Source organism: Zalophus californianus, chromosome 1 (assembly GCF_009762305.2).
Source record: "Zalophus californianus isolate mZalCal1 chromosome 1, mZalCal1.pri.v2, whole genome shotgun sequence".
Taxonomy (NCBI): Eukaryota; Metazoa; Chordata; class Mammalia; order Carnivora; family Otariidae; genus Zalophus; species Zalophus californianus.
The window spans coordinates 214,086,161-214,098,828 of record NC_045595.1 but is presented as its reverse complement, the minus strand read 5'-3'; the positions used below and the strand labels follow the sequence as shown (position 1 = coordinate 214,098,828).

Here is a 12,668-nt window from a genome sequence, read left to right as displayed (position 1 = left end):
GCCCAGGGCTTCCCGAGGCTGGGCACCTGCACACGGGTCGTGGTCTGGGGGTTCTCAGCCCCTGGCCCGTTTCCACCCACTGCCCCAGCTGGGCAAACCGACCCCGGACAAGCGGGCCTGGGGGCTGCAGGCAGCACAGCTCCTATGGGCCTGGGGTCCTCCCGTGGGCTCTACCCATTTCTCGGAAAGGTGGTGTCGTGGGGGAGGCACTGCTCCTGTCGAGACGGGGTAACAGGGACTGGACACCTTCTTGCCTGGGCCAGCTCAGAACATTGATGAGATCGTGAAACCAGGGTGTCAGATCCTGGGCCTGGGGAGCACAGAACAGAATGGGGGGAGGGGAATGAGCAAGGTGCATGTCGCAGTTGGTGCTCCCACCAGCTGGAGAGTATTTCCAGCCCCCATGCAGAAAGGCAAACCCAGTGGAGCTCCAAGCACCCTGAGTTTCACAGATGGGCCTGGGAGCTGGGGGGAGACCCAGGCAGCCTGGTTTGGGTTTGGGGGTCAGAGTGCTGGAGGAGAGACCCCGTCACAGTGGGTCTCTCTACCCTGAAAACCCCCTGTGTTCCTCCTGCTCCTCCCCCGCAGCCCCTGGCACCTGCCGGTTTACTGTCTCCATTTTTGGGTCCTTCCCGGACTGTCCTAGTGTAGGACATCCATACAGCATGGAGACTTCTCAGATTGGCTGTTTTCATTCACTCACAGGTGTGTGAATTTCCTGCCTGTCTCTTCACGGGGTGATTGCGCCCTTCTTTTTTTTTTTCTCCAATTTGTATTGATGCCAAATACACATAACAGCAAGTCTACCATCTCAACCATTTTTAACTGTACGGGTCAGTGGTCTAAGTACATTCCTAATGTTGTGCAGCTGTCCCCACCGTCCATCTCCAGGACTGTTCATTCCTGGGAGAATGACACCCTGTCCCCATGACCACGGACTCGCCAGCCCCCGCCCCCGGCCCTGGCGTCCACCCTTCCACCTCTGTCTCTGAAGGACCTCATGTCAGTGGAATCCTAGAGTGGTTGTCTTTTTTTGACTGGCTTGTGTCACTCCCCATAATGTCCTCATGCTTCATCCATGTTGAAGTCAGACCTGCTTCCTTTTAAGGCTGAACACTATTCCACTGTGTGGATGGACCACGTTTTGCTTATCTATTCATCCCTCAGTGGACACTTGGGTTCTTCCGCCTTGTAGCTCTTGTGAATAATGCTGCTGTGAACACGGCTTACAAATATCTCTTTGAATGTCTGCTTTCAGTTATTTTGAGCATATGCTCATATAATTGCTGGATCGTATGGTAATTCTACTGTTAATTTTCTGAAGAACCACCCTACTAATTTCCACAGTGGCCATACCATTTCATGTTCCCACTCACAACGCACAGGGGCTTTAAGTCCTCCACATCCTCATCAACATTTGCTATCTTCTCCTTGTTACGTGTATATATATATTGTATATGCTATATCCTCACTGTGTTTATATTTAGATAAATATAATTTATATTATATATTTATCCTAATGGGGGTAAGGTGGCTTGTCATTGTACTTTTGATTTGCATTTCTCTAAAGATGAGTGATGTTGAGCATCTTTTCATGTGCTCATTGATCACACAATTTGTGCATCTTCTTCGGAAAAATGTCTATTCAAGTCCTTTGCTCATTTTTGAATTGGGTTCTTTGGCTTTTTGTTATCGAGTTTTGGGAGTTCTCATACATTTTAGATATTAATCCCTGATCAGAACATGTTTTTCAAATGTTTTCTCCCCTTTTTTTGGATTACCTTTTATTCTCCATTGGTATTGTCTTTTGACGCAAAAATATTTAAGATTTTGGGGCACCTGGGTGGCTCAGTCATTAAGCATCTGCCTTCAACTCAGGTCATGATCCCAGGGTTCTGGGATCGAGCCCCACATCAGGCTCCTTGCTTGGCGGGGAGCCTGCTTCTCCCTCTCCCACTCCCCCTGCTTGTGTTCCTTCTCTCACTGTCTCTCTCTCTCTGTCAAACAAATAAATAAAATCTTAAAAATATATTTATTAAAATTTTCATGAAGTCTAATTTTTGTATTTTTTTTTTTTTATGTTGCCTGTGCCTCTGGTGTCATATCCAGGAAATCATTGTGAAATCCAATGTTGCGAAGCTTTCATCCTGTGTTTTCTTCTAAGAGTTTTATAGTTTTAGGTCTGCCATTTAGGTCATGGATCCATTTTGAATTCATTTTTGTGTGTGGTGTGAGGTAGGGGTCCAACTTCATTCTTTTGCACGTGGATCATCAGTTTTCCCAGCACCATTTGTTGAAAAGACTGTTTTTTTTCCATTGAATGTACTTGGTGCCCTTGTGAAAAATGATTTGACCTAATACGTGAAGGTTTATTTCTGGACTCTATTCTATTCCATTTGTCTATATGTCCATCCATTTTTATGTCACTACCACCCTATGTTGATTATTGTAGCTTTGTAGTTTTCAAATCAGGAAGTGTGAGTCCTCTGGCTTTGTTTTTCAGGATTTTTTTGGCTATGCGGGGTCCCTTAAGATTCCATATGAGTGTGAGGGGTTTTATGTTTCCGTAAAAAATGTCATTGAGATTTCAATAATGATTGCATTACATCTGTAGATGCTTTGGGTAGTATCGACATCTTAACAATAATGAGCCTTCTATCCCATGAACGTGGGCTGTTTTTCCATTTATTTATGTCTTCTCTACCATCTTTCAACAATGTTTTATAGTTTTCATTGTATAGGACTTTCCCCTCTGTGGTTAATTCCTTTTATTTTATTCTTTTTTGATGTAATTGTAAATGGGATTGCTTTTATAATTTCCTTTTTGGGTTGTTGATTATTTGTGTATAGAAATGCAACTGATTTTTGTGTGTTGACTTTGCATCCTGCCATTTTTCTGATTTCACTTACTAGTGCTAACACGTCTTTAGGATTTTCTACGTATAAGGTCATGGCATCTACGAACAAAGGTGATTTTTCTCTTCCTTTCCAATTTAGACTGCCTTTATGTATTTTATTGTCCAACTGCTCTCTTAGAACCACCAGTACTGTGGTGAAGTTGCAAAAGTGGGCATCCCTGCCTCGTTTCTGATCTTAGAGGAAAAGCTCTCAGTCTTTCACCATTGAGTATGATGTTTGATGTGGGGTTTTCATATACATATTTTATGATACTGAGGTAGTTCCTTCTTTTCCTAGTTTGTTGGGTGTTTGCATCATGAAAGTGTGTTGAATTTTGTCAAATGTTTTTTTCTGTATCAGTTGAGATTATCATGTACTGTTTTCTTTATTCTGGTAATGTGGGGTTTTATATTGACTGATTTTCATATGTGGAACCATCCTTGAATTCCAGAAATAGGTCCTTCTTGGTCATGGTGTATAATCTTTTCACTGTGCTGCTGAATTCAGTTTGCTGGTATTTTGTTGAGGACTTTTGCGTCATTGTTTATAAGGGATATTAGTTTGTGGTTCTGTTCTTGTCATGTCTTTGCCTGGCTTTGTTATCGGGGTAATGTAAGACTCATAGAATGAATTGGGCAGTGTTCCCCCTGTTTAATTTTTTTTAAAAAGCTTATAGTGAACTAGGAATAATTGAAAAACCTGTTAACCTGATATAAGCCATCTGTGAAAATCTTATAGCCAACACCATACTTAATTGTAAAAGACCGAGAGCTTTCCTCCAAAGATCAGGAAAAAGATACAGATGTCTTCTCTCACTGCTCCTACTCAACATCATACTGAAGTCCTACCTGTGCAACCAGCAAGAAAAAGAAATACAAGTCATACATATTGGAAATTAAGATATACAATGGTCTCTACTCACAGAGGACATGAGTGTCCACATAGAAAACCCCAAAGAATCTACGAAAATCTCCTAGAAATATAAGAGAGTTTAGCAAGGTTGAAGTGTGCAAGCCTAAAATAATTAACATTAATTGCATTTCAATAAATAGCAGTAAATAATTAGAATTGAAAACTTTTGTTTAAAGGTGTGCTTTACGACAGAATAAATAATGAAAACGTAGGCATAAATGTCAGGGAATATATACATAATGAGAACTATAAAAATATTGATGAAAGAAATTTAACGAGACATAAGTAAATGGAGAGCTAGACCATGTTTGCAGGTTGGAATATTGTTATGATGTCAGTGACCTCCAGACTGGTCTATAGAATTCAAGGCAATCCCAATCCACATCCCAGTAGCAGCTTTTTGTCAATATGAACAAGTGAATTCTCAAATTGTTTGGAAAGGCAAAGGAGCTCAAATATCCAAATCATTTGAAAATGAAGAACAAAGTTGGAGGACTTCACTACATGACTTCAAGATTTCCTATAATAAAAGTAATCAAGACAACGTGATGTTGGCAAAGGAATGTAAGTAGGCAGATTAATGAAACAGAATAGACACATAGACCCACATGAATACAGTCAACTGATTTCCGACAAAATTGTAAAGGCAAGTTCAAGAGACAGAAGTGTACTTGGAACAATTGGACGTCCAAATCCAAAAAAAAAAAAAAAAAAAGGAATCTTGACCCATACCTCACACTTAGTGTAAAAATTTAATAAAAATTGATCATAGCCCTAAATGTAAAATGTAAACATTTTAAACCTTTAAACAAAACAGGAGAGAATTGTTGTGACCTTACATTAGGCGAATTCTTAGGATTATTACCCAAAGCATGATCTGAAAAAGAAGAAAATTGATAAACTGGGCTTTACCAATATTAAACCTTTTTTCTCTTCAAACAACACTGTTAAGAGCCTGAAAAGAGAAGCCGTAGAGGAGCAGAAAATATTTGCAAGTCACATCTGAGCAAAGTGCTGCTGACCCTTGAGCTACACTGGTCTGGACTGCGAGTGCCCACTCAGATGTGGGTTTTCCCAGTAAATCCGTACCCTACTGTGCATGTGCTTTCTCTTCCTGATGACTTTCTTACTAACATTTTCTTCTCCAGCTCACTTTATTTTAAGAATACAAGTATGTGTTCGTCAACTCTGGGTTATCCGTAGAGATTCTGGTCAACCCGAGACTTAGTCAGCAGTTAGGTTTCTGGGGGGTCAGAGCTCCACGCAAATGTTCGACTGTGAGCGGGTTGGTGCCCTAACGCCCACCTTATTCAAGGGTCAACGGCACTCACATCCCAAATGCATAAAGTGCTCTCAAAATTCAATGTCAAGAAAATCTAAAAAAGGAAGGGGCCTGGACATTTGAAGAAATACCAAAAAGACACGTGGATGACAAATAAGCACATAAAAAGATACCTAACACCATTAGTCATCAGGGAAGTGCAAGTTAAAACCTCAAAGAGATACCCTTACTTGCCTTTGGGAATGGCTAAAACGGAAAAGCCCAACCATGCCTAGCACGGGCAAGGGCGTGGCGGAGTGAAGCGCTCATACAGCCCTGGTGGAAATGTAACGTCATTCCACCACTTTGGAAACCATTTTGGCAAGAAAGCACATTCAAGAATCTCAACACAGCATTAGTCATCAGGGCAACGCAAATTAAAATACAAAGAGATACCACCTCACACCTATTAGAATGGCTAATATTTAACAAAAAAACTGGCAACATCAGGGGCTGGCAAGGATGCAGAACCACGAGAACTCCCATACGCCGCTGGTGGGAACGCAAAATGGCACAGACGCTTTGCAAAATAGTCTGGCGGTTTCTCATCACGTTACACATGCCCTTACCCTGTGATCCAGCTAGGCCACCTCTACGTGTTTACCCTGGAGAAACAAAAACTCACTGCCAGGCAGAAACCGGTACGCAGTGTTGCAGCAGCTTTGTTCATAACCCTCCAAAACAGAAAGCAACGAAGACGTCCTTCACCCGTTGGCAGAATAACCAAATTGTGGTCCATGCATACGGCAGAACGCATTCAGAATAAAGAGACAGGAGCTACTACTGATGTGCCCACAGCACACGTGCAACCCAAGCACATTTTGTTAAATGAAAGAAGCCAGACCCCGAAGGCTGCACATTGTATTTCTATGACATTCTGGAAAAGCCACAAGTCACATCTGAGTAGTGACTGAGAGTCAGGCCGTAGGGGTTTGGGGTGAAGGGAGGTGTTGCCAGGATGGGGAGCACGAGGGACCTTCTGCCTGGCCCGGTGGCGGTGCTTGGGGCCAGGGCTCAGAGCCGCGTGCCACCGAGTGCGTTACGTGCAGGGAGGAGGGGAGGACGGTGAGCCGCTGCTTGGCTCTGTCGGGTCAAATGGGCAAAATTCCTCTCCCTGAAGAAGTTAAGACTTGCAACCTGCTTGTTGCTGGTTTTTTTTTTTTTTTTTTTTTTTTGCTCTTGATTATTTTTTATATTCTACTTCTCTTTGTTTTTGTATTGAGTTTGCTGGACCAGGTGGTCTCGAGATACTTTCATGGACGGTGTTTGAGGGGCAGTTTTTCAGAACAGCTAAAGTATCAGAAGTGCTTAACCTTCCGCAAACTGGGTGGTTTCACTGAGTCACATAATCCAACTCCCCTCCCTCCAGCGTCAAAGATTTGGTTGCATGTCTTTAGGCATCAGGTTCGCCGAGTTACGATGCGATGCCGATCTCTCCCAGGGCATCTAGGTTGTTCAGGTTTGGTGAGAGAGTTCAGCCGTGTGCCTACAGATGCACCGTTTTCTGTTCATCTCATCCCTCCTTTGGTCAGAATTCCACATCCCAAGACCCCGATTCCCTCTGCTCTGAGAAATGTTCCCTGTGGCTGATCTGTCTTTCTGGAAATCTTGTATGATGGACATTGGATCTTGAGGGCATCATCCATTTCTCTTAAGTTCACCGCATTCCATCTCTGTCATCTGGGCTGAGACACTTTTTCTGCTGTCCCATTCACGCTGGACTGCATGAGCCACCATGCAGCCCTCCGTGTGTGGGGGACGCCCTGTAGCTGATCAGCACACCTGTCCCGGCTTTGCATCCTGCCCACTCCCCGAGACTCTGGGATTCGCAGCCCTCGCCCGCCACACCACGGACCACACCCGAGAGCCAGATACGGTGCGCAGGCTGCACGCCCCGGGGCTCTAGGACTCTAGGTAGCTCCTGCGCTGTTTGCTTAGAGAACTAAACAAAGTCGGGGGCCAGCCCCGTCCTCAACCAGGACAGGCGTTTTACAAGCAGCAAACGCTCGTGTGTAAATAAAGCAGCAGTAATAAGCACTCCCAGGACTCAGTCAAAACACTAACAAGGAAAGGGAAGTCTCAGGGAGCCTCTTGCTGGACAACACACACCTTGCAGGGTATAAAAGCCCACAGCCCAGCACCTCACACACACTCACACACTCGCACTCACACTCACACGCACACCCTCCTCCAGCCCCACCGCCCCCACCATGGCCGCGTCCACCCTGTCTGTCTGCTCCAGCGACCTGAGCTACGGCAGCCGCGTCTGCCTGCCCGGCTCCTGGGACTCCTGCCCCGACTCCTCCTGGCAGGTGGACGACTGCCCAGAGAGCTGCTGCGAGCCCCCCTGCTGCGCTGCCCCCTGCTGCGCCCCCAGCTGTTGCCAGTCCAGTGGCTGCACCCCCAGCGGCTGCGCCCCAGCCTCCTGCCTGACCTTCATCTGCACCCCCGTGAGCGGCGGGTCCAGCCCCTGCCAATCAGCCTGCACCAGCTCCTGCCAGCCCCCCTGCTGCAGCTCCTCCCCCTGCCAGGAAGCCTGTGGCGCGTCCATCTGTTGCACCCCTGTCTGCTTCAAGCCCGTCGGCTGCACCCCTCTCTGCTGCGAGACCTCCCCCTGCTCGGCCTCCTCATGCTGCCAACAGTCTAGCTGCCAGCCCTCCTGTTGCAGCTCCTTGCCCTGCCAGGAAACCTGTGGCGCGTCCGTCTGCTGCACCTCTGTCTGCTGCAAGCCCCTCTGCTTCACCCCTGTCTGCTGCAAGCCCCTCTGCTTCACCCCTGTCTGCTGCAAGACCTCCCCCTGCTCAGCCCCCTCCTGCAGCTGGCCCAGCCCCTGCTCCTCGTCCTGCTGCAGGCCTTCCTCCTGCGTGTCCCTGCTCTGCCAGCCCGTGTGCAGGCCCGCCTGCTGCGTGCCCGCGTCCTCCTGCCAGCCCAGCTGCTGCCGCCGGGCCTCCTGCGTGTCCCTGCTCTGCCGGCCCGTGGGCTCCCGCCAGGCCTGCTGCGTGCCCGCCTCGGCCCAGAAGTCCTGCTGCTGACGGGGCCCGTCCCCCCCGGGGCCAGCTGGGCTCAGGACCCACCCAGTGACGGTGGTCCTCCCAGCCCCCCCTCAGTCCAGTCCTGACCCCAGGACGGGGTCCCCCATGTGTCCACTCTCCTGACCTGACCTTGACCTCCTAGCTCCCAGGCACGCTGACCCCGCTGCTCCCCGGGAGGTGCCTACACCTGCTCTGGTCCCCTGTCCTTCCCTCCCAGTTTGTCTGCTCGGGTCCCTTGGCCTCAACGGCCGACCTGCCAGCACCTCCTTGGGCACCCCAATAAACTCACTTCACCAACGGATCTGCTTCCTTTCCTCTGACCCTCATGGGGGCGGGGGGATCCCAGGGTTTTGACCAGACACTGGTCTCCTCCCGCCGCGAACATTTCTAGGAATGAGGGACTGAGAAATGGCGCAGGGCAGGGGCCTGACTCCTCTGGGCAGGGCCCCGGGCTGGGAGCCACGCCCTCGCCCAGGACGGTCAGTGCTGCTGGGCCCTGCGTGCCCAAAGCCGGAGCCCAGGGATGTGGGGATTCCCGTCCCAGGGCCATGCTGTGAAGTCAGCGCTCCTTCCAGCCCCTTGTCTCGTGTCCCAAGCCACCACCATGAGGATTTTGTCCTGACTTTTTGGCTCTTGGCTTCCACGCATCACCCCACTCCCTGAAAGATGCCACATGGGAGAGAGGTTCCCTTACTGTGGAGGGTACGTCCAGGTGCCACGGCCCAGCCTGGAAACCAGTGGGGCCTGTGTGTCCCCTCAGCACCACGGGCCGTGTGACCCAAGCATGCCAAGTGCATTTTACTGGATCTGGTATTAGGCTGAAGACAAGGATTGTGGCGGCTTTAACGGAGGTGGCAGCATTGTTGCCGGGGAGTGAGCCACCGTTTTAGGAGGCGGAGGCTTGCTGGAGAAGGTGTCGCCCAAACTTCCACACCCGCTGTAGCGCCGTCAGCACCCTGAGCCGCACCCTGAGCCGCACGGGCGGACAGTCAAGTGTGTGCGGTCTGAGCTGGGAAGTGCGGTGCCCCAGGTCTCCAGTTCCGTGGCACTCAGCACCTTCACCCTGTCTTGCGCCGTCCCCACCGTCCGTGTCCAGACTTTCCACCCCCCGCCGAGCCTGATGGCCGCACCCCCCCAGCCCCGGCACCCCTGTCGTGGTCTCTGTCTCTGGGTCCCTCACGGAGGTGGGGCCATGCGGTACGTGTCCCGTGAGACTGGCTGACCTCGCTCAGCGTGACGTCCTCTGGGGCCACCGGTGCGGACGCCGGGACTTGTGTCTAAGGCTGAGTCACCATGCCCTGTACGGGCCAACCGCGTGTTCCCCGGCTGCCTCCGCGTGTTAGCGCCTGTGACTAAGGGGCTCGGCAGGTCTCTCTGAGACCCAGCCGTCCGTCGGGGCACTGGCCCGGAGCGCCCGCTGGGTCCTGGGCTGATCCTGTAGAGCTGTCTCCAGGGCGTGCTGCTCTGTTCCGTACGACGGGCTACCCCGCCGCAGGGCACCTCTCCACTCTCTGTCCCGGTTCCCCTGCAATGCCGCCAGCACGCTCTCCTGGGTTTTGCTAGCAGCCAGCCCAATAGGTTTGAGCAGGGCTTTTGGTTTTGTCGCAGACCTCGGTCACCGCAGTAGGCCCTGCCCTGCCTCCCCTTGTCTGGCCCCCACCCTCCCCTGTCCCACCCTCCCGTGTTCACCCTCCCCCACCCCCACCCCCCCGCTCAGCCCCCCCGCCCCGCTGCACCCTCTCTTCCAGAAGAATGAATACCTGTTCACAGTGGTGGCGGAGGAGGCGGACGCCCTGCTGCTCGGCCTGCGGTACTCGCCCACCAAGCTGCACTTCCTCTTCCTCAGCCAGGACCCGGCGGGTGCCTGGCAAACCCGAGTGACCTTCCGCAGCCCCGCTCTGATGGACAGCCAGTGGCACACGCTGGTCTTGGCCGTGTCTGAAGGATCTTTCTCCCTCACCACGGACTGTGGCCTCCCGGTGGACATGTAGGTAGCCGGATGCCAGGGGAGGGTGGCGTGGGGCCATGTGCTGCCCAACAAGACGCATCCGGGGCAGGGGGGCAGGGGGGCAGGGCGGCCATCCCAGGTGCGGCCGGCACTGGGCAGGGCGCACCGTGGGCGCTCGGGCGTGTGGGCAAACGGCCGTCGGGAACCATCCCCTGAGGCAGGAGCGCAGGGTCATCGGCGGGGTCCTGTCCTCCGGAAAGGCCAGTGGGAGGGGGCGGACGCAGGCGCCCAGGCTGGGTGCGCTGGACGTGGCGGGGGTGGGGGGTGCCCTGCCGAGCGAGGGTGCCATCGCAGAAGGCCGCAAAGGAAGCTCACAGAGAGCTCAAGCAGCCGAAATGGAGCTGCAGCCTGACCGGAACCCAGCCCCGGCTCTGCGATTTCAGCACATCGTTTGACCCAAGACTCCGTTTGCTTGTCCGGGCTGAGGGAGTGATAAGTCAGTAAAACTGCAAATAAACAGGCCGAACCATCCTCTGGTAGCTTCAACCCAGCCCCAGGGCCTCAGAAGCTGGAGTCCGTCCCCTATTCCGCCATCCCCTGTTTGTGAGGCTGGACCAGGGCGCGCGGGGCCCCACAGCTCTGCCAGGGAGCGACGACCCCCATCGCCCTCAGCTTCCACCCTGGCTCACGGGGCTGGGCACTCTCGTTTTTTAAATCACAAATTGTCCAGTTTGCATTAAATCTACCACTATTCCAAATATTACTTGCAAAGGTAGAACCTCACTCTGCTTTGCTGGATGACACTTACTCCCTAATAAAAAGAATCCTTGACATTCAGACACTGTTTAAATATGTCTCTACCACAAGTGCCCCCCATGCCCCCCGAGTACATCAGGGCCTTTACTGGGTGATGATAGTGGGGACCCAGCAGTGGGGACGGCTCTGGGACAGGGAGGAGCACGGGCCAGCGAGGGGGCGGAAGGAGCTGGGGCTGCAGCCGAGCTGCAGGGCCAAGGAGGAACCTGGGCCCTGGGACCGGGCTTCACAGGTGTCACGGCGCACGGAGGGCACACTGTGATCGGAGCTGTGATGGGAGCACGGGTATTCTGGGATGGCGGTCAGGAACTGGCCTCCCCACGGCCAGCTGTAGCCAGACGCAAGGCTGGAGGGAGCAGGTGTGTTTACAGGAGGGTACAGCATCAAGGTGCAGGAGGCAGTGAGGAAATGCACTTGCCTGGCTCGTCTGCCCCAGAGGCCCCAGTCAGGCCATCCCCTCCAGCCGGCGCCCGCCTTTCCCCCATCCCCAGGCTTCAGCCTCCACGTCCACATCAAGACCCAGCTCTGGCCGCATCTTCCAACATCTCCCAGGTCACCAGCAAGGACCCTTCCCTCCCAGACACCATCCGTTCCCCCACAGGCTTGGTGGAGGGTGGGCAGGCTGGGGACCCAATGCCAGTAGGAGCCACTGAAGGTTCCTGAGAGATGGAGCAGCCACTGAACAGACACCTCTGCAGTCACACCTGCCGAAGACTCTTGTCCTGGGGCAAAGAGCATCCCTCCAATTCAGGTCCAGCAGAACCCGGGAATGGGACCTTGCTTGGAGACGAGCGTCTTTGCAGGTGCGACCAGGGTCATTGAGGTGGTCCTGGAGTAGGGCCGGCCCCCGTCCCAAGTCTGGTGTCCTTCTAAGAAGAGGAGAAGAGGCACGGAGAAGGCCATGTGAAGACAGAGGCAGAGGATATGACATGGGCTACAAGCCGGGGAATGCCAGAAGCCCCCAGAAGCTGGAAGAGGCTAGAGGAACCTCCCCTGGAGCCTGCGGAGGGAGCGCGGCCAGGCGGCACCTTGATCTCAGACTTCTGGCCTCCAGAGCTGAGGGTCATCTGCTGTTCAAGCCCCCAGCATGTGGTGCTCGTTACAGCCGCCCCGGGAAACTGATACCCCGCCTGTGCTGCTTCTCCCTGCGCTTTTCCACATGAATGGGCTGTGACCCTGCTCCCCCATGGCCCTAAAACCACCCTCAAATGTTTTCAGAATGGCTGACGTGCCCTTCCCAGCCACCCTGTCGGTGCGAGGAGCCCGATTCTTCATCGGCAGCCGGAAGAGGACCAAAGGCCTGTTCACGGTAGGTAAGGGAGGGGCTGCCCCAACAGCCGTGCTCACAGAGGAGCTGCCACTGCAAGCCTGGTGTCCTCACGCTCTGACTCGACAGATAGGTGTGTGTGCCACGCGGGACCAGGGAGCCCTGAGGTCCCCGGGGGCCCCTTACTCGCCAGGCACATTTCACCATGTTCCCGTGCACACTCATCCTCACTGCCCCCAGAGCTCACACCTTACACCCTCAGGGCCCTGCTCCATGTCTTCTTCCATGGAGACCTTCCCCCACCCCTCAGAAAAGATGGGCCTTGTACCCACCCCCTGTAGCCCTGACCACCCTCAGACCAGCTGTGTGCTTGCTTATTACCTGTCTCTCCCTTAGACCGCAGGTGGGGGACCTTGTTCCATGAGTGTTCCATTTCCTGCTGTGTTGTGTCTAGACCCGTGCCTGATACATGAT

General features: G+C 52.5%; 2 protein-coding genes across 2 annotated transcripts in view; both read left to right on the top strand.

The window, feature by feature from the left end:
• TSPEAR (thrombospondin type laminin G domain and EAR repeats) overlaps window positions 1–12,668 on the top strand; it is a 162,938-nt gene that overhangs the window by 127,761 nt on the left and 22,509 nt on the right. The window contains exons 3-4 of the mRNA XM_035728722.1: window positions 9,912–10,150; window positions 12,146–12,236. Coding sequence (XP_035584615.1) covers window positions 9,912–10,150; window positions 12,146–12,236 — 330 coding nt within the window. The remainder of the gene's footprint in view (window positions 1–9,911; window positions 10,151–12,145; window positions 12,237–12,668) is intronic.
• Window positions 7,342–8,163, top strand: LOC113917253 (keratin-associated protein 10-7-like). The gene has a single exon (XM_035728726.1). It carries the CDS (start codon window positions 7,342–7,344, stop codon window positions 8,161–8,163), a length of 822 nt encoding a protein of 273 aa, XP_035584619.1.

What these genes read in the sequence shown, in the direction of transcription:
- LOC113917253 (XM_035728726.1), top strand. Translation starts at nt 7,342, where the DNA reads ATGGCCGCGTCCACCCTGTCTGTCTGCTCCAGCGACCTGAGCTACGGC.